This window comes from Leucoraja erinacea, chromosome 7 (assembly GCF_028641065.1).
Source record: "Leucoraja erinacea ecotype New England chromosome 7, Leri_hhj_1, whole genome shotgun sequence".
Lineage (NCBI taxonomy): Eukaryota > Metazoa > Chordata > Chondrichthyes > Rajiformes > Rajidae > Leucoraja > Leucoraja erinaceus.
Window position 1 is genome coordinate 6,564,594 of NC_073383.1, and position 19,036 is coordinate 6,583,629.

General features: G+C 48.0%; 1 protein-coding gene across 1 annotated transcript in view; it reads right to left on the minus strand.

Moving 5' to 3' along the window:
• Positions 1-19,036, minus strand: part of lrp2a (low density lipoprotein receptor-related protein 2a) — a 281,896-nt gene that overhangs the window by 197,264 nt on the left and 65,596 nt on the right. The window contains 8 exon segments of the mRNA XM_055637704.1: positions 602-825; positions 5,199-5,368; positions 6,303-6,431; positions 10,126-10,242; positions 11,527-11,673; positions 12,348-12,464; positions 14,765-14,878; positions 15,776-15,886. Coding sequence (XP_055493679.1) covers positions 602-825; positions 5,199-5,368; positions 6,303-6,431; positions 10,126-10,242; positions 11,527-11,673; positions 12,348-12,464; positions 14,765-14,878; positions 15,776-15,886 — 1,129 coding nt within the window.

A 19,036-nucleotide genomic window follows, 5' to 3' on the forward strand; every position in this document is an offset into this window, starting at 1 on the left:
CTGCTCCTTCAGATCTTTGCTGGAACCAAAATGTGATTCATAATTCGACTCCAGTCTGAATCACACCACATTTGCTTGACATTAGGATGATGAGGTACTGAGACCATCAGGGGTCAACAAGCACCGATTTGATTTAGGGGGTGTGATCCAAAACACCTCAGTAGTGTAACAGAAGGTTGCAGCTTCATTACCTCCCATGGGACCTACTGGGTTTTGTTCTCAATTTACGAAATGTCATGGGCGAATGAATAAGGTGGCACAGTGGAGCAGCGGAAGAGTTGCTGCCTCACAGCGCCAGAGACCCGGGTTCGATCCTGACTACGGGTGCTGTCTGTACGGTGTTTGCACGTTCTCCCTGTGACCTGCGCTGGGTTTCCTCTGGGAGTTCCGGCTTCCTCCCACACTGCAAAGACGTGCGGGTTTGTAGGTTATTTGACTTCTGTAAATTGTCCCTAGTGTGTGTGTGTGTGTGTGTGGGATAGAACAAGTGTGAACGGGTGATCGGTGGTCGGTGCGGCCTTGGTGGGCCGAAGGGCCTGTTTCCATGCTGTATCTCTGAATGAACCTAAACTAAACTAAAGGCAATGGGTGAGTTTCTTACCCGACAGTAGGATCGAGAGCAATGCCTCGTGGCCTGCCCAGGTTTTCTCCAATTAAGGTGATACGGTTCCCTCCATCCAGATCAGTGAGCTCAATGCGGTTGATGCTGGTCTCCACCACGTACAGTTTATCGTTCACCCAGTCCACAGCGAGGTTTTCCGGAGTGTCAATGGACACGTTCAAGATTTCCCGAATGCTAGTGCCGTCGAGATTGACAGAGAAAACCTAGCAGAACACGGGTAAGTAAAACGCTTCAGCAGACAATCTGAATCACTTTGGTTACAAAAAAAGACACAAACTTAAGGGCCTGTCCCACTGTACGAGGTAATTCAAGAGCTCTCCCGAGTTAAAAAAAACAATCAAGCTCGTGGTAAGCACGTAGAATGTACGTAGCGGGTGCGTCAGAGCTCGGGACGTCTCTTAGCGGCTCGTAACGCTAACGGCAGGTGCTTAGGTAACGCAATAAGCTCGTGAAGACTCGTGAATATTTTTCAACATGTTGAAAAATGTCCACGAGAGCCCCGAGTACCTGCGAGCGGCCATTACCGTGATTCTCCGAGTTTGAATTAGGGGAAACTCAGGAGAACTCTTGAATTAGCTCGTACAGTGGGACAGGCCCTTAAGGGGGTGGCACAGCGGTAGAGTTGCTGCCTCACAGCACCAGAGACCCGAGTTTGATCCTGACTATGGGGGCTCCCTCCAAATTTGAGCAAGGACATTCTTTCTAACGAGGTGAGTGCAGCGTAGGTTCACAAGGTTCATTCCCGGGATGGCGGGACTGTCATATGTTGAACGAATGGAGCGGCTGGGCTTGTCTTCACTGGAATTTAGAAGGATGAGAGGGACTCTTCTTGAAATATATAAGATTATTAAGGGATTGGACAGGCTAGGGGCAGGAAACATGTTCCCAATGTTGGGGGAGCCCAGAACCAGTGACCACAGTTTAAGAATAAGCGTTTGGCCATTTAGAACAGAGATGACAAAAAACTTTTTCACCCAGAGAGTTGTGAATCTGTGGAATTCTCTGCCTCCAAAGGCAGTGGAGGTCAATTCTCTGGATGCTTTCAAGAGGGAGTTAGATAAAGCTTTTAAAGATAGCGGAGGCAAGGGATATGGGGAGATGACAGGAACGGGGTACTGATTGTGGATGATCAGCCATGATCACATTGAATGGCAGTGCTGGCTCGAAGGGCCGAATGGCGTTCTCCTGCACCTATTGTCAATTGTCTATTGCCTGTATGGAGTTTGTATGTTCTCCCCGTGACCGTGTGTGGGTTTTCTCCAGGGAGTTTCTCCGGGTACTCTGGTTTCTTCACTATATTCCAACGACGTGCAAGTTTGTAGGTTGATTTGTAAGTAAGTTGGAAAAATGTCCCTCGTGTGTGTAAAGTTAGTGTACGGGGTGATCGCTGGTCGGCACCAGCTCGCTGGTCTAAAGCGGCAGTTTCTGTGCTGCAGCTCTAAAGTGTAAAGTATAAACTCAGGAGGTCAGGCAGCATCCCTGGAGAACATGGATAGATGACTTTTCAGGGCAAGACCCTTCTTCAGGTGGTCTGAAGATGGGTCTCAGCTCGAAACATCACCTATTCCTTCTCTCCTGAGATGCTGCCTGACTCGCTGAGTTACTCCAGCATTTTGTGTCATTTCCATGGATCAAGACAAAATATGTATATATAAAATATCTATTATATATAGCTATGTTTACAAATCTTGGAGATTTGAGTTATTCGTATGGCTGTAATGTGACCACAAATTTCACTGTACCAATTGGTATATGTGACAATAAATGGCTCTTGACTGTTGTCTTGTCTCTTATCTTATTTCAGCTCCTTAAAATGGATGGGCGATCTGTGACAGATTACAGGTAAATTCTAGTGTGAGGTGGAAGGTGGGTAGGGATTTAGTAGTTGCTGCTGTAGCTTTTAAGGGGCTTTTGCATATGTACATGGATATGCAGGTAATGGAGGGACATGGATTAAAAATCTAAACCGACCACCCAACTTTTACCCATCCCTTCTCTGCATCACAAGGACTGGCCAAGCATGGAGACCTGGGATGTGCAGGAAGAAACTGCAAATGCTGGTTTAAACCGAAGATGGACACAAAATGCTGGAGTAACTCAGCGGGTCAGACAGCATCACTGGAGAGAAGGAATAGGTGATGTTTCGGGTTGATACCCTTCTTCTGGTCTGAAGAAGGGACTCGACCCGAAACATCACCAATTCCTTCTCTCCAGAGATGCTGTCTGACCCGCTGAGTTACTCCAGCATTTTGTGTCTATCTATGGAGACCTGGGAGACAGCTTCCTCAGGAAGACCAATTGTTGGCCTCCAGGCACCAGAAGCCATCCATTCATTATTTCCTCACTAGACCTTGTCTGCTCCACCCTACAGCCGAGTCCCTCATCACCATGTCCTTCTCCCCACCACTACCCACTCAAACAACATAGGAACAGACCCTTTAGTCAGAAATGGTGAATCTGTGGAATTGTTTGTCACAGAAGACTGTGGAGGTCAAGTCAATAGATATTTTTAAGGCAGATAGATTCTTGATTAATACGGGTGCCAGGGGTTATGGGAAGAAGGCAGGAGAATGGGGTTAGGATGGGAGAGATAGGCAGCCATGATTGAATGATGGAATAGACTTTTGTTTAGTTTAGTTTAGTTTAGTTTATAGACACTGCACGGAAACAGGCCCTTTGGCCCACCGGGTCCGCGCTGACCAGCAATCCCCACATATTAACACGCACTAGAGTTTTCACTTTTACATTTACCAAGCCAATTAACCTACAAACCTGTACGTCTTTGTAGTGTGGGAGGAAACCAAAGATCTCGGAGAAAACCCACGCTGGTCACGGGGAGAACGTACAAACTCCGTACAGACAGCGCCCGTAGTCAGGATGGAACCCGGGTCTCCGGCGCTGCATCCGCTGTAAGGGCAGCAACTCTACCGCTGCGCCATCGTGACCGCCCAATGGCCTAATTGATGTGTTCTATATCGCTCTACCGAATGGCCTATTTCTGCTCCTATCACTTATGACTTTATGACCCTTCAGCCCACAAGGTCTGTGCTGAACGTGCCGCCAAGTTAAGCCGATCTTATCTGCTAGCACGTGATCCATATCCCTCCATGCCCCGCATATCCATGTCATCAGTTAGTCACATTGCAGTTTGGCTCACCACACACTGTGTTGCACTGGAACAGTGTCACGGTGGTACAGTGCCTTACAGTGCCAGAGACCCGGGTTTGATTCTGACTACGGTTGCTGTCTCTACGGAGTTTGTACATTATCGCTGTGACCACGTGGGTTTTCTCCGGGTGCTCCGGTTTCCTCCCACACTCCAAAGACGTGCAAGTTTGTAGGTTAGTTGGCAGCTGTAAATTGTCTCTAGTGTGTAGGATAGAATTACGGTATCGGTGATCTCTGGTTGGCGTGGACTCGGTGGGCTGATGGGCCTGTTTTCACACTGTATCTCTAAACCAGTGAAAACCAATGGTGCTGACCTTTGGTGGGATCTTACTCCAGCTCCTCCCTGGGCACATCTCCCGGGCGTCGTTAAATAAATCCCACCATTCATGGGGAAACCTCTGCAAAGAGCATGTGTAGGAAGCAACTGCGGATGCTGGCTTCAACCAAAGATAGACACAAAAAGCTGGAGTAACTCAGCGGGTCAGACAGCATCCCTGGAGAAAAGGAATAGGTGGCGTTTTGGGTTGAGACCCTTCTTCAGACTTACAGTCAGGGGGAAAGGGAAACAAGAGACATAGACGGTGTTGTAGAGAGATATAGAACACATGAATGAAAGATATGCAAAAAAAGTAACAATGAAAAAGGAAATAGACCATTGTTAGCTGTGGGCTAGGTGAAAATGAGTTACAGACAATGAGACTCCACGAGACGACTTTGAAACTGGTACAACTTGGGTGGTGGAGGGATGGAGAGGGAGGGGATGCATGGGTTACTTGAAGTGAGAGAAATCAATATTCAATAAGTTGCCCAAGCGAAATATGAGATGTTGTTCCTCCAATTTGCATTTGGCTTCACTCTGTCAATGGAGGAGGCCCAGGATAGAATGGTCAGTGTGGGAATGGGAAGGGGAAGTGTATGGCAACTGGGAGAAATGAGATAGGTCCAGGCAGACTAAGCGAAGGCGTTCAGCGTAATGATCGCCCAGTCTGCGTTTGGTCTCGCCGATGTATAAGCATTTTGCATGTAAGAGCATTTTGGGCAAGGGATTGATATTTGCGCCCTTTTGTTAGAAGTTTTGTAAGCCATGGAGGGAGTGAGAGTGGAATTTGTATCCTTGGTAAGGAGTTGATTGAAAGCTTGGCTTGAGTCGGTTGGCCTAACCTAAGTTTGACTCTGTTCTTGGTGTTCTGTTACAAGAACCTGAACAACCTCCAAGCCAGTTTATTTTTAGGATGGAGGATTTAATAATGTATGTGTCACCAGACAAGGAGTGGGGTTCTCAACAGTAACGTGCCTCAGCGAAATTAAAACATAGAAACACAATACACATGAGGTACATGGGTTTTCAACACCACTTCATCTGCTCCGGGTCACTGAATCGGTGCCCAGTTTCGGGAATGTTACGCACCTTATTTTGAATGGTATCTGTCCAGAAGATCTTGCCCAGATTGTAGTGGAAATCCACACCGACAGCAATGCCGCGGTTGTGAGATTCCACAAGGATCCGCGTGTCCCGCCCGTGGATGTTGCCAATCAGCAGATCACGACCATTGGAGAAGACGATGGATGGAATTCCAGCTGCAGGGCAAGAACGAAGGTCTACAGTCAGTGCCCTCCCACTGACCACCGTCAGAGACACATGCCCATTGGTCTAGTTCACAATCATATACGCGCTGCAATACGTTCATACGTCACAGGAGCAGAATTAGGCCACTCGGCCCGTCGAGTCTACTCCACCATTCAATCATGGCTGATCTATCTTTCCCTCCCAACCCCATGTTCCCGCCTTCTCCCCATAACCCCAGACTGAAGAAGGGTTTCGACCCGAAACGTTGCCTATTTCCTTCGCTCCATAGATCCTGCCTCACCCGCTGAGTTTCTCCAGCATTTTTGTCTACCTTCGATTTTCCAGCATCTGCAGTTCTTTCTTAAACATTATTTTTGGAAGGTTTGTTTTTGGAAGCTGTGTCCACAGATTCCCTGAATATATTTACAGACTAGCTTCAAAAAGCTGAAGCTGCTGGGCTGCCTTTAAAATGGAAGTGGACATTGGATAGCAAGATACAAAGTGCTGGAGTAACTCAGCAGGTCAGGCAGTATCTGTGGAGAAAGTGGATAGGTGAACTTTCGAGTCGGGACTCTCTTTCAGACTGCCCCAGGGTAGACCTGACAACAGCTGCGGGAAGGTTTAGTAAACACGAGACGGTGTGGCAAAGTTGTGCTGGGGGACCCAAGGTCTGGCACGGCGGCACAGCAGTAGAGTTGCTGCTTCACAGCGCCAGAGACCCGGGTTTGAACCCGACTACAGGTGCTGTCTGTGTGGAGTTTGCACATTCTCCCTGTGACTGCGTGGGTTTCCTCAGGTTAACTCCCACATCCCAAAGCCGTGCTGGATTGTAGGTTAATTGGCTTCTGTAAATTGTCTCTAATGTGTGTAGGACAGAACTAGTGTAGGGGCGATCGCTGGTCGGTGTGGGCTCGGTGCTACCCTGCCCCCAATGCTGGGACTTACATGAAGCGTTAGCTCGGCAGTGCTTGTGGTGTTCCAACACGTAACCTTGCACACAGGCGCACGAATAGGCTCCAACCTTGCTCTCACATAGTTGGTCACAAGCCCCCCAAACATTACACTCGTCAAAGTCTACAGGCAAAGGAAACACACACAGTTACAGTTCACACATTTGGTCACATCAATTAGATTAGATTAGATTAGATTCGTTTATTGTCATTCAGAACTTTCGGTCTGAACGAAATTTTGTTTCCCTGCAGTCATACATATAATTAAAAAAATGACAAAAACACACAATCAACACAAATTTAACATCCACCACAGTGAGTTCACCAAACACCTCCTCACTGTGGTGGAAGGCAAAATCTTAAAGTCTCTGTCTCTTCCCTCTTTGTTCTCCCTCTGCGCCGAGGCGACGGCTCAAACTCCGCGGGTGGTCGCTGCCTCGCCACAGCTCAGAGGCCGAGTCAGGTCTCCGCTGCCTGCTGCCGCCGCTACAGCTTCGGGGCCGAGTCGGGTCTCCGCTGCCGCTGCTGCTGCCGCTGCCGCTGCCACAGCTCCAGGGCCGAGTCAGGTCTCCGCCGTCTCCGCCACAGCTCCAGGACCGAGTCGGGTCTCCGCCGCTGCTGCCGCTGCTACAGCTCCGTTGCCGCCAGCTCCGCCATTAGGCCTCGGCGCAGACGGAGACGGGGATGGGGAATACGACCGAAGAAAAAGTCGCATCCCCTGAAGGAAGAGGCCAAAGCATGTTTCTCCCACCCCACCCACACACATATACAACTTAATAAAACAAAAATTAACTAAAACATGACAAGGAACAAAACGAAAGAAAATAAACAGACGGACTGCAGGTGGGCCGCAGCTGTTAAGCCAGCGCCGCCATCATGACTGTGGCCTTTCTAGTATCATCTCTTACAAAGGTTGTGGCAGGATTAAGAACTGGTTCAGATTAGTTTAGTTTAGTTTATTGACCCGTGTACAGTGAAAAGCTTTTTTGTTGCGCGCTATCCAGTCAGCGGAAAGACTACACATGATTACAATCGAGCCATCCACACAGATAGATGATAAAGGGAATAACAGTTAGTCGTGTAAAGTCCAATTAAAGATAGTCCGAGGGTCTCCACTGAGGTAGATGGGAGGTCAGGACCACTGTCTAGTTGGTGAGGAGATGGTTCAGTTGGCTGTAACAGCTGGGAACAAACTGTCCCTGAATCTGGAGGTGTGTGTTTTCACACTTCTGCACCGCTTGCCTGATGGGAGAGGGGAGAAGAGGGAGTAACCAGGTTGAGACTGGTCCTTGATTGTACTGGTGGCTTTGCCGAGCAGCGTGAAGTCAATGGAAAGGAGGTTGGCTTGTGTGATGGTCCGGGCTACGTCCAACTGGAAAGGAGACTGGGAGGAACGAGATCAGTTCTCATATCACTGAGTTCTAATCCTAACTTTATTTAATCTTTGCTGCTCTATATAAGGACACGGATGTATACGATGATAGGAGGTGTCTGAAACCACCTGTGTCCTTTGCACAGTCACACTGCAAGCGTGGCCACTCTTTGCTGCTGGTCCCAGAAGACAATCTATCATCCTCCCCTACAACAAATAGTGAAAGGCCTAGATAGAGTAGATGTGGATAAGATGTTTCCACTAGTGGGAGAGCAGCCACTAGGATCAGAGCCAATAGCCTTCGAGAGCATCCTTACCAACTGCATCACAGTATGGTATGGCAACTGCTCTGTCTCCGACCGGAAGGCATTGCAGAGGGTGGTGAAAATTGCCCAACGCATCACCGGTTCCACGCTCCCCTCCATTGAGTCTGTCCAAAGCAAGCGCTGTCTGCGGAGGGCGCTCAGCATCGCCAAGGACTGCTCTCACCCCAACCATGGACTGTTTACCCTCCTACCATCCGGGAGGCGCTACAGGTCCCTCCGTTGCCGAACCAGCAGGTCGAGGAACAGCTTCTTTCCGGCGGCTGTCACTCTACTAAACAACGTACCTCGGTGACTGCCAATCACCCCCCCCCCGGACACTTATTATTTATTTTTTATTCAAATCGTTTGCTATGTCGCTCTTCAAGGGAATGCTAAATGCATTTCGTTGTCTCTGTACTGTACACTGACAATGACAATTAAAATTGAATCTGAATCTGAGAATAAAAGGATATTCCTTTAGGAAGGAGAAGAGGAGGAATTTCTTTTGTTAGAGGGCGGTGAATCTGTGGAATTCTTTGCCACAGACGGCTGTGGAAGCCAAGTCAATTGATATTTTTAGGGCAGAGATAGATAGAGTCTTGATTAGTACGGGTGTCAGTGGTTATGGGGAGAAGGTAGGAGAATGGGGTTGAGAGGGAGAGATAGATCAGCCATGATTGAATGGTGGAGTGGACTTGATGAGCTGAATGGCCTACCTGAATGTTCCTATGATTTATGAACATGAGCTCCATTCTTAGATCTCCATTCAAATTATAAAACTACCAGGATTTCTACAGTATATTCTGCACTCAGGTATGTTTCTCTTTGCACTTTCCGTTATATTTATGTACAGGTTGATTATCCGTGTCAGGATAACACACAAAGCTTCACACTGTACCTCGGTACACAAGACAATATTAAACTAATATGAGTAAAACTTAGAAAGTTGTACACTGTCGTAGAATGTCAAACATTGTGAAGGTCTTAGACATAGACATAGCAAATAGGTGCAGGAGGAGGCCATTCGGCCCTTCGAGCCAGAACCGCCATTCATTGTGATAATGGCTGATCGTCCCCAATCAATAACCCATGCCTGCCGTCTCCCCTTGTCATGTGATCTTACAGAGGTGCACAAATCATGAGAGGAATAGATTGGGTGACCTTTGACCCAGACTAGGGGAATCAAGAACCAGAGGACGTAGGTTTAAGGTGAAGGGGAAAAGGTTTTATAGGAATCTGAGGGGTAACTTTTTTACACAAAGGGTGGTGGGTGGATGGAACAAGCTGCCAGAGGAGGGAGTTGAAGCTGGGGCTATCACAACTTTCAAGAAACATTTAGAAAGGTACATGGATGGATTGGACAGGTTTAGAGGGATGTGGGCCAAACACAGGCAGGTGGGACTAGTGTAGATGGGGCAGGTTGGCCAGCATGGGCAAGTTGGGCCAAAGGGCCTGTTTTCACGCTGTGCGATCGATGGGTACAAGACCAAACTTCCCAAAATTGTTAAAAAATGTTTGTTGTTCTTTTATTCAACCAACAATGGTGGTATGTGAGTGAAGTAGAGCTTCTTCCCCTCTCCCCACACCCCCGCCCCCCACCCCTCCATTGCCCGTAGTCTCTGTGTCAGCTCCCCTCATTATTGGACCATGATATAGTCCATGGCGAGCGGGTAGTCATCCAGCCCGCCCAGCAGAGAGACTATCCCAGATCCTTCATCTTCAGCACGAGGGTCAATCTATGCACTCTATGCATCTCATGGCTTTTCAAATTACTGACAAATGACGTTCTGATATTTCTATCATCACAGAGGGTAGAGCTGCTGCCTCACAGTGACCCGGGTTCGATCCTGACCTCGGGTGCTGTCTGTGTGGAGTTTGCATGTTCTCCCTGTGACCACGTGGGTTTCCGCTCCGGAGAGGATGCTCCGGTTTCCTCTCACAACCCCAAAACATGCTGTTTTTTAGGTTAAATGGCCCTCTGTAAATTGCCCCTAGTGTGTGGAGAGTGGATGAGAAAGCGGGATAGCGTAGAACTAGCGTGAACAGGTGATCGATGGGCGGCGCGGACTCGGGTGATCGATGGTCAGCGTAGACTCGGTGGACCGAAGGGCCTGTTTCCATGCTGCATCAGTAAAACTTACCAACACAGGAGCGCGCATCAGTGCCCAGGATGTACCCTGAGGGGCAGAAGCAGATCCCGCCTGATGGGGAGGAACGACAGTGGTACTCACAGCTTAGAGCAGCGCAGTTACGTACACCTGAAAGTAAGCACAGTCACACCTGTATCTATGTACAGTTGAATGTTAACGCACACATACTTGTATTTATGTACACCTGAACTAAACACATTCATGTATTCATGTACATGGGAAAGTAAGCACAGGTATACACGTATCTATGTACACCTGAAAATAAGCACATGCATTCACCGGGTGGGTTTTGATAGAAAAATTACACTTTAATTATCAATAAATAGCAATGGTTTTTTTCAAGATTTCAGCATCTGCAGTTTCTTGTGAGGCATCTCACTGGCTTTCCCCTGGCATCTCGAGGCAGATGGACACTGCAAGAATGTAGACACAAAAAAGCTGGAGCAACTCAGCGGGACAGGCAGCATCTCTGGAGAGAAGGAATGGGTGAAGTTTCCGGGTCGAGACCCTTCTTCAGAGTGAAAGTCACAGGAAAGGGAAACAAGAGATATACTGTAGACAGTGATGTTGAGAGAAATATAATAATAATAATAATAACTTTATTTATAAAGCACTTTAAACAACTGCAGTTGCCACAAAGTGCTGTACATGAGAACTCATGGACAAGAAGTTATTACAAACCATTAAAAACCGTAAAACAAAGGACTATAAAACTGTAAAAATTAAAAGACATTAAAAGCACTAATAACAGGAGCAATGTCTCAGCCAGTGTCGAAAGCCAGAGAATAAAAATGAGTTTTTAGGGTGGATTTGAAGATGGACAGTGAGGGGGCCTGTCTGATGTGCAACGGCAAGGTGTTCCAGAGTGCCGGAGCAGCAACAGAAAAGGCTCTATCCCCTTTTAAATAGAACAATGAATGAAACAAATGCATAAAAGTAACGATGATAAAGGAAACAGGTATTTGTTGGGTGAAAATGAGAAGCCAGTGCAACTTGGGTGGGGGGGAGGGATGGTGAGAGAGGGAATGCTGGGGTTACTTAAAGTTAGGGAAATCCGTTTTCATACCACTGCCAAGTGAAATATGAGATGCTGTTCCTCCAATTTGCGTTTAGCCTCATTCAGACAATGGAGGAGACCTAGGACAGAAATGTCAGTGTGGGAATGGGAAGGGGAATTAAAGTGTTTAGCAACCGGGTGAGCTGGTAGTTTCAGGCGGACTGAGCGAAGGTGTTCAGCGAAACGATCGCCCAGTCTACGTTTGGTCTCGCCGATGTATAAGAGTCCACATCATGAACAGTGGATACAGGATATATTACAAGAGTGTACCATCTTCTCTTAGAACATTCTGCAGGCAGGTGGTACAAGTCTTGTTCCAAGATCAGAGTACTCACTGCAGTTATTTCCGGTCGTGGAGTTAGTCTCATCTCCCCCGTCGGAGCAGTCCTGGGTGCCATCACACAGCTTGTTGAGGGAGATACAGTGTTGAGTACCAGGACAAATCCACTGCCGGGGCGAGCACTCTTGCAGTTCCCCCCTCTCTGCTCAAACCGAGAGAAACGGAAATAGATTAGTAAAGGAGCCCAGCATGAACCAAGCACAAACGCTGGCTAAACTGAAAATGCCGCTGTCTACTGTAAAACCACATCTGGCGGATCTGGCGAAGTGCACTTGTGGTGGGTGTATAGAACGAGCTGCCAGAGGAGGCAGTTGAGGCTGGGACTATCCCATTATTTAAGAAACAGCTAGATAGGTACATGGATAGGACAGGTTTGGAGGGATATGGACCAAACGCAGGCAAGTGGGACTAGTGTAGCTGGGAGATGTTGGGTGGAAGGGCCTGTTTCCACACTCTCTGGCTGAAGCGCTCTACGACTTTTACTTTCGACAATATGATTAGTATAGGTGTCAAAAACTGGTGACTTATCTGAGGGAGAAGCCCTGAAGAATGGGGTTAGAGAGCTTGGAGAGATGTTGATCAGCCATGATTGAATGGCTATCCAGTAGACTTGGGATTCCATGGGCGCGAAGGGCCGAGGACCAGAGGACAAAGGTTCAATTCTACTATCACGTATATGAATGGGCAGTCAGCTTGGGGAGTGGAATTGTTCCACACAATGATTCACGTTTGGTGAATTCTGCAACCCTCAATCCACGGTTTGTAGGTCCCACTCATTTAAACGTTAATATCCTCACTGAATGCCCACATTCTTACCACAGCCTCTTTCATCAGCATTGTCTCCACAGTCATCGTCCCCATCGCACAGCCAGTACTGATGAATGCAGTGGCCACTGGGGCAGCTGAAGTAGTCTCCAGAGCATGCAGGGTAAGCTGCAATACACAACACCATCACCGCTCCATGTTACGTTGCACAGATACAGGCTACCCTCGTTAGTGTACTTTCGTTTAGTTTAGCTTAGAGATACAGCCCACCGAGACCGCGCCGACCAGCGATGCCCGCAAACCAACACTATCCCACACGCACTAGCGCCAATGTGCAATTATACCAAACCAATGCACCTACAAACCTGTACGTCTTTGGAGTGTGGGAGGAAACTGGAGTTCCTGGAAAAAAACTCACACGTGTCACAGGGAGAAAGTATAAACTCCATGCAGGCAGCACCCATAGTCAGGATTGAACCCAGGTCTCTTGCTCTGTAAGGCAGCAGCTCCCCCACTGCGCCACCATGCTGCTTTTATGCACCTCTTTGTAATGGATTTGGTTTATAGCAACGGGACTTCCCACAGTAATTCAATTTCTATTCAATTCAATTCAACTTTAATGTCATCGCACAAATACAAGTATGAGTACAACGAAATGCAGTTTTGCGTCAGTCCGTAGTAGTTGTGCATAAAGAAATTAAAAAAAATAGAAAGAGAGAAGATACAGAATAATCAAAAAATACAGAATAATTAAACAGTGGGGACGGAGGGACCAGAGAAATCTATCGGCGGGACTCCGAGTTCAGCAATGTGATTCTATTGTTGTAGAAGCTGTTCCTCATCCTACTAGTACGTGACCTGAGGCTCCTGTACCGCCTCCCTGATGGGAGGAGGGCAAACAGTCCATGGTTGGGGTGTGAGGGGTCTTTGATGATCTTCCCAGCCCGTCTCAGACACCGTTTTCGGTGGAGGGCATCCATGGCAGGGAGCGGGGCACCGATGATGTGCTGCGCGGTTTTCACCACCCGTTGTAGTGCCTTCCTGTCCGCAGCAGTGCAGCTGCTGTACCATACCGTGAAGCAGGTGGTCGGGATACTCTCTATGGTACAGCGGTAAAAGTTGGTCAGGATCTGGGGGGACAGGTGAGCTTTCTTGAGCCTCCTAAGGAAGTAAAGGCGCTGCTGTGCCTTTTTGATCAGCTTGGTGGTTAGACAATTAGACACCACTGTCTCTTTAAGAACACAGGCTGCTAGTTTCACTGCGGGAGGTCATTGACATTGCCAAGCAATTGCTTCGGTCGACACATGGGCAATGATATTCCATTAAAGAAGGGTACGGTCATGGTGGCGCAGCGGTAGAGTTGCTGCCTTTCACCGCCAGAGACCCAGGTTTGATTACAACTACGGGTGTTTTACATTCTCCCCGTGGCCGCATGGGTTTTCTCCAAGATCTTCAGTTTCCTTCACACTCCAGGTTTGTCGGCTAATTGGCTTGGTGTAAGTGTAAATTGTCCCCAGTGTGTGTAGGATAATATTAATGTGCGGGGTTGACTGGTCGGTGAGGATTCGGCTTGGCCAAAGGGCCTGTTTCTGCGCTGTATCTGTAAACTAAACTAAACTAAACTAAACTAAAAGTCTTTAGTATTTTTTGCATGCCGCCACAAAAATACATCTTTGTCCGTTAAAAAGAACTTTGTATTTGAAAACACCTTGTAGTTTCATGGAGTGACCACTAGGTGTTTGGAGCGAATCCCTTACTCGAATCCCTAACTCAAGCGAAATATGAGCTGCTGTTCCTCCAATTTACGTTGGGCCTCACTCTGATAATGGAGGTGGCCCAGGACAGAAAGGTCAGTGTGGGAATGTGAGGGGGAAATAAAGTGTTTGCTAACCGAAAGATCAGGTAGGTTTAGGCAGACTGAGCGAAGATATTCAACAAAATGATCGCTGAGCCTGCGCTTGGTCTCGCAGATATATAGGAGTCCACACATGGAACATAGAAACATAGAAAATAGGTGCAGGAGTAGGCCATTCGGCCCTTCGAGCCTGCACCGCCATTCAATATGATCATGGCTGATCATCCAACTCAGTATAGAAACATAGAACATAGAAATTAGGTGCAGGAGTAGGCCATTCGGCCCTTCGAGCCTGCACCGCTATTCAATATGATCATGGCTGATCATCCAACTCAGTATCCCGTACCTGCCTTCTCTCCATACCCCCTGATCCCTTTAGCCACAAGGGCCACATCTAACTCCCTCTTTAAACAGCGGATAGAGTAGATGAGGTTGGAGGAGGTGTAAGTGAACCTCTGCCTCACCTGCCCTATCTTCTCCAGAGATGTTGCCTGTCTCGCTGAGTTAGTTACCCTGGCACGTGGTGTCTATCTCGATGAACCCTCTCCCTCGACTCATGTCAAGCACTATTACAGATGGAGGCAACGTTTGAGTAATGATAAGAAGACGTTACCGCATGTCTGCTCGTCGCTCCGATCCCCGCAGTCATCGTCGTGGTCACATACAAATAGTCGTGGAATGCATTCTTCGTTGGCACACTGATAGTACCCGCTGCTGCATTTGTGAGCTGTGCAGGTCGGAGACGGGTGGGGGGGGGGGGTCAAGAGAGAAGAAAATTAACACAAGATTTCCTTTTTGACCACTAGGTCAGGAGTTAATTTTCGGAGGGAGAGATAGATCAGTCATGATTGAATGGCGGAGTAGACTTAATGGGCCGAATAGCCTAAGTCGGCTCCTATCTCTTATGAATTTATGATTTCATATTATGAAGTCATGCATGGTTTTTCTTGGCTTGGCACAAGAAAGCGCAGACACTGGAATCTGGTGCAAAAAACAAAGCACCGGCGGAAATCAGCGGTTCAGTCAGCATCCATGGAAGGTACAACGCTATGAGTCAGGGTACACATTAAATTGTTCCCCCGCACGACTTGTGTGTGACAATCTCTGTCTATCACAGTGCTTTGCCGAGGGGTAGAAACATAGAAAACATAGAAAATAGGTGCAGGAGTAGGCTATTTGGCCCTTCGAACCAGCACTGCCAGTCAATATGATCATGGCTAATCATCCCAAATCAGTTTCTGCTTTCTTCCCACACCCCTCGATTCCGTTAGCCCTAAGAGCTCTATCTAATTCTCTCTTGAAAGCATCCAGTGAATTGGCCTCCACTGCCTTCTGTGGCAGAGAATTCCACAGATTCACAACTCTCTGGGTGAAAAAGTGTTTCCTCATCTCAGTCCCAATTGGCCTACCCCTTATTCTTAAATTGTGACCCCTGGTTCTGGACACCCCCAACATTGGGAACATTGTTCCTGCATCTGGCCTGTCCAATCCCTTAAAAATCGTAGATGTTTCTATCAGATCCTCTCTCACCCTTCTAAATGCCAATGAATACAAGCCCAGTCGACCCATTCTTTGTTTTGGGTTGGGTAATATAGGATCTAAAGGCGAGTAAAACAGAACTTACTGCAATTGGTCTCGTCTGATCCGTCTCTGCAGTTCAGCATTCCATCACAATGCTGGCTGGAATTGTAACATGCACCATTTGCACAGTTCATTTGGATGCAAGGGGGGTAATCTAAAGGAAGAGACGGCAAGGACAATAAAATGTGAGCATCTGAAGCCTGCATCCAGAATCAACATTGTACTGGAAGTGAGAGATACAATAACATCAGTTAACAGACGATGCTGATCTGAAGACAGAGAGGCAAAGAGGATTAAATACTCCAGTTATGGTTACTGCCCTTATATCCTAGTGATAAGAGCCAGGTGGGATTTGTTGCAGACAGGGACACAGGTTTTTACTATGTTCAACATGCGAAAGGTGATTTTACCGCTGTTCAAAGCGTTAAAGCTAAAGATTATTAATTTTAAATGATTAAAGTACTAAAGGAAGTAAAGTGCTATGTTTGGTGTGTCTCCAACCAGCTGTGTGGATCATCTGGCTCCTAGCATGCTGGGCTATACCGCCCATCGAGGCTATGCCAGCTCTCAGAGAAATCCACTCTATCCAGGACTTTGATGATTCAGTAGGTATGCTGCTTATCACAATGTATGGCATGTGTGCTGTGCTTGTCAGGAAGATGTGAGCTTGGACCTGTAAAGCCTACAAAGCTTTCTAGCCATTGTGATACTCTCCACTGCATGCCCCGAGTGACTGTAGACTGATGCGTTGAGTGAAGTACAGCGTGCTGAAGTAACTCATCAGATCAAGCACATCTATGGAGGACATGGACTGTGCCAGAACTTGGTGGCTCTCTGCCTGATGTTCCAGAAGAGGATCTATTGTACTAATGTGTAGGAAGGAACTGCAGATGCTGGTTTAGACAAAATGCTGAAGTAACTCAGCGGGACAGAAAATATCTCTGGAGAGAAAGAATGAGTGATGTTTCTTCAGTCTGAAGAAGGGTCTCGACACAAAACTTTGAGTTGGATGTTGGACGTTGAGTTACTCCAGCATTTTGTGTTGACCTTCTATAGCACTCATGGCGCCGGAGGAGGGAGATGGCAGCCCTGCTGGCAGTCTGATCATTATTTCATCCTTTTTGTTATTTTTAGTGTTTGTTTAAAGTTTGTTTTAATGTTCTTGTGTTTGTTTTATGTGGGGGGAGTGGGAAACCTTTTTTTTTTCAGGTTCTTACCTTCCCGGAGAGGTGATCTGGTTTCAGATCACATTCTCCGGGCTCTGCGGACCACCATCAGTGGAGTTGAAATGCCGCCTCGGACTGTCGTGAGCCCCGTGACTTACCATCGGAGCAGATCCCTTGCCTGGGATCACTCCCACCGCAGCCTGCAGACTTACCATCAAAGGCTCGCAGTCTCGGGAGAGGCTAGTCTGGAGCTCCAACGCCGCAGGTTCGACCAGCCCCGACGGGAGGTTCGATCGCCCGGCGCGGGGGAGCTGACATCCCCCCAACGCGGGAGCTGAACCCCTCGACCCGGAGGGCCCAAACGCCGCCGGCTACGGGAGTCAAGACCGTCCCGTCAACGGGGGGCTCGAGGCCCCCGACCAAGGAAGAACAAAAAGGGAAGGACTTGAACTTTATTTCGCCTTCCATCACAGTGAGGAATGTGTAGGAGTCACTGTGGTGGATGTTTATGTTAAAATGTGTTTTTTGAGTCCGTTGCTTTTTTAAATTGTTTGATTGAACGGCCAGTGAATTTCACTACACCAATTGGTGTGTGTGACAATAAATGAACCTTATGAACCTATGATTAGACGGGATAGAACGCAGAACAAACGTTCTCACTGTATCTTTGTACAGGTGACAATAAATCAACCAGTGAACTAGTGGACAGGTGACGTTTCGTGTCAGGACCCTTCTTGAGACAGATGGAGTAGGGGTAGCTGTAAAAGTGGTGGAGACGGGGCAAAGCCTGACATGATAGGTGGATGTAGGTGGATAAGAGCAAGGGCATAGATGTTGTTTATACGGACTTCAGCAGGGCCTATAACAAGGTTTCACATGGTAGGCTGCTCTGGAAGGTTAGATTACGTGTGATCCAGAGAGAGCTAGCCAAATGGATAGAGGAATGGCTTCATGGAAGGAAGCAGAGGGTGATGGTGGAAGGTTGTTCATTGGACTGGAGGCCTGTGACCAGTAGTGTGACTCAAGGTTCACTGCTGTTTGTGGTTTATGTCAATTATTTAAACGAGAATGTAGATGGCATGATTAGTAAATTTGAACATGAAGTGGGTGGTATCGTAGATAACGAAGATGCGAGTCAGCTGCCCTGCCAGCAGCATGTCCGTTATTTCGACTCTTTTTGTTTTTTAAGTGTGTCCAACTGTCTGTTTTAGTGTCTCTCGGTACGTCTTGTGTGGGGGGTGGTGGGGAGGAGAAAGGGGAAAGGGGCGAACCGCTTTCTGTCGCCTCCTCCATGGAGAGGCAACTCTTTCCATGTCGTCTCCCTCACGGCCTAACACCACGGATTGGAGCGGCCTTTCCCAAAGTCGGGCTCAGAGCTACAGCGGTGGGCGCAGCGTGGACTTTCCATCGGGAAGCGGGCGAACCCTTGCTGGGAGTCGCCAGAGAGCAGTGCTCCGATCTCTGGCCCACGGTCTGTTATATCCTGAAGCCGCGGTCTGCGGAGTTTCAGCAGCGTGAACTTTCCTTCGCGGAGTGAGACAAACCCTTGCTGGGAGTCGCCAGAGAGGAGTGCTCCGATCGCTGGCCTGGTGACTTTGGCATCATGGGGCTGTGGTATGCAGAGCTTCTAGCTGCGGGCATGGCATGGACTTACCATCTGGAGTCTGGGATCCATCTCCGGGGATCGCCAGAGAAGAGTTCCAACCGCCGGCCTGCGGCCTATAACATCCTAAAGCTGCGGTCTCCGGTAAGAAAGTGCGTATTCGGGACCTCCAAGACGCGGAGTGGGTTTGACCGTCCCAACGCCAGAGTTTCAAATCTTCCCGACGAGAGGGCCTGTACATCCGGCCGTCCGTAGCGGCAACTACAGAGGGTTTATGGCCCCAACCACGGGTGAACAAAGGAGGTGGACAGGCTGAACTTTGTGCCTTCCACCACAGTGAAGAATGCTGTGGTGGATGTTTGTGTTAAATCTTATTGTGTATTGTGTGTTCTTTTTAATTGTATCGCTGCTGGCAAATTCATTTCACTGCACCTTCGGGTGGATGTGATGAATAAAATTGACTTTGACTTTGGTTATCAAAAGGTAAAGCAGGATCGGGATAAGTTGGGCAAGTGAATTGAGGAGTGGCTGATGG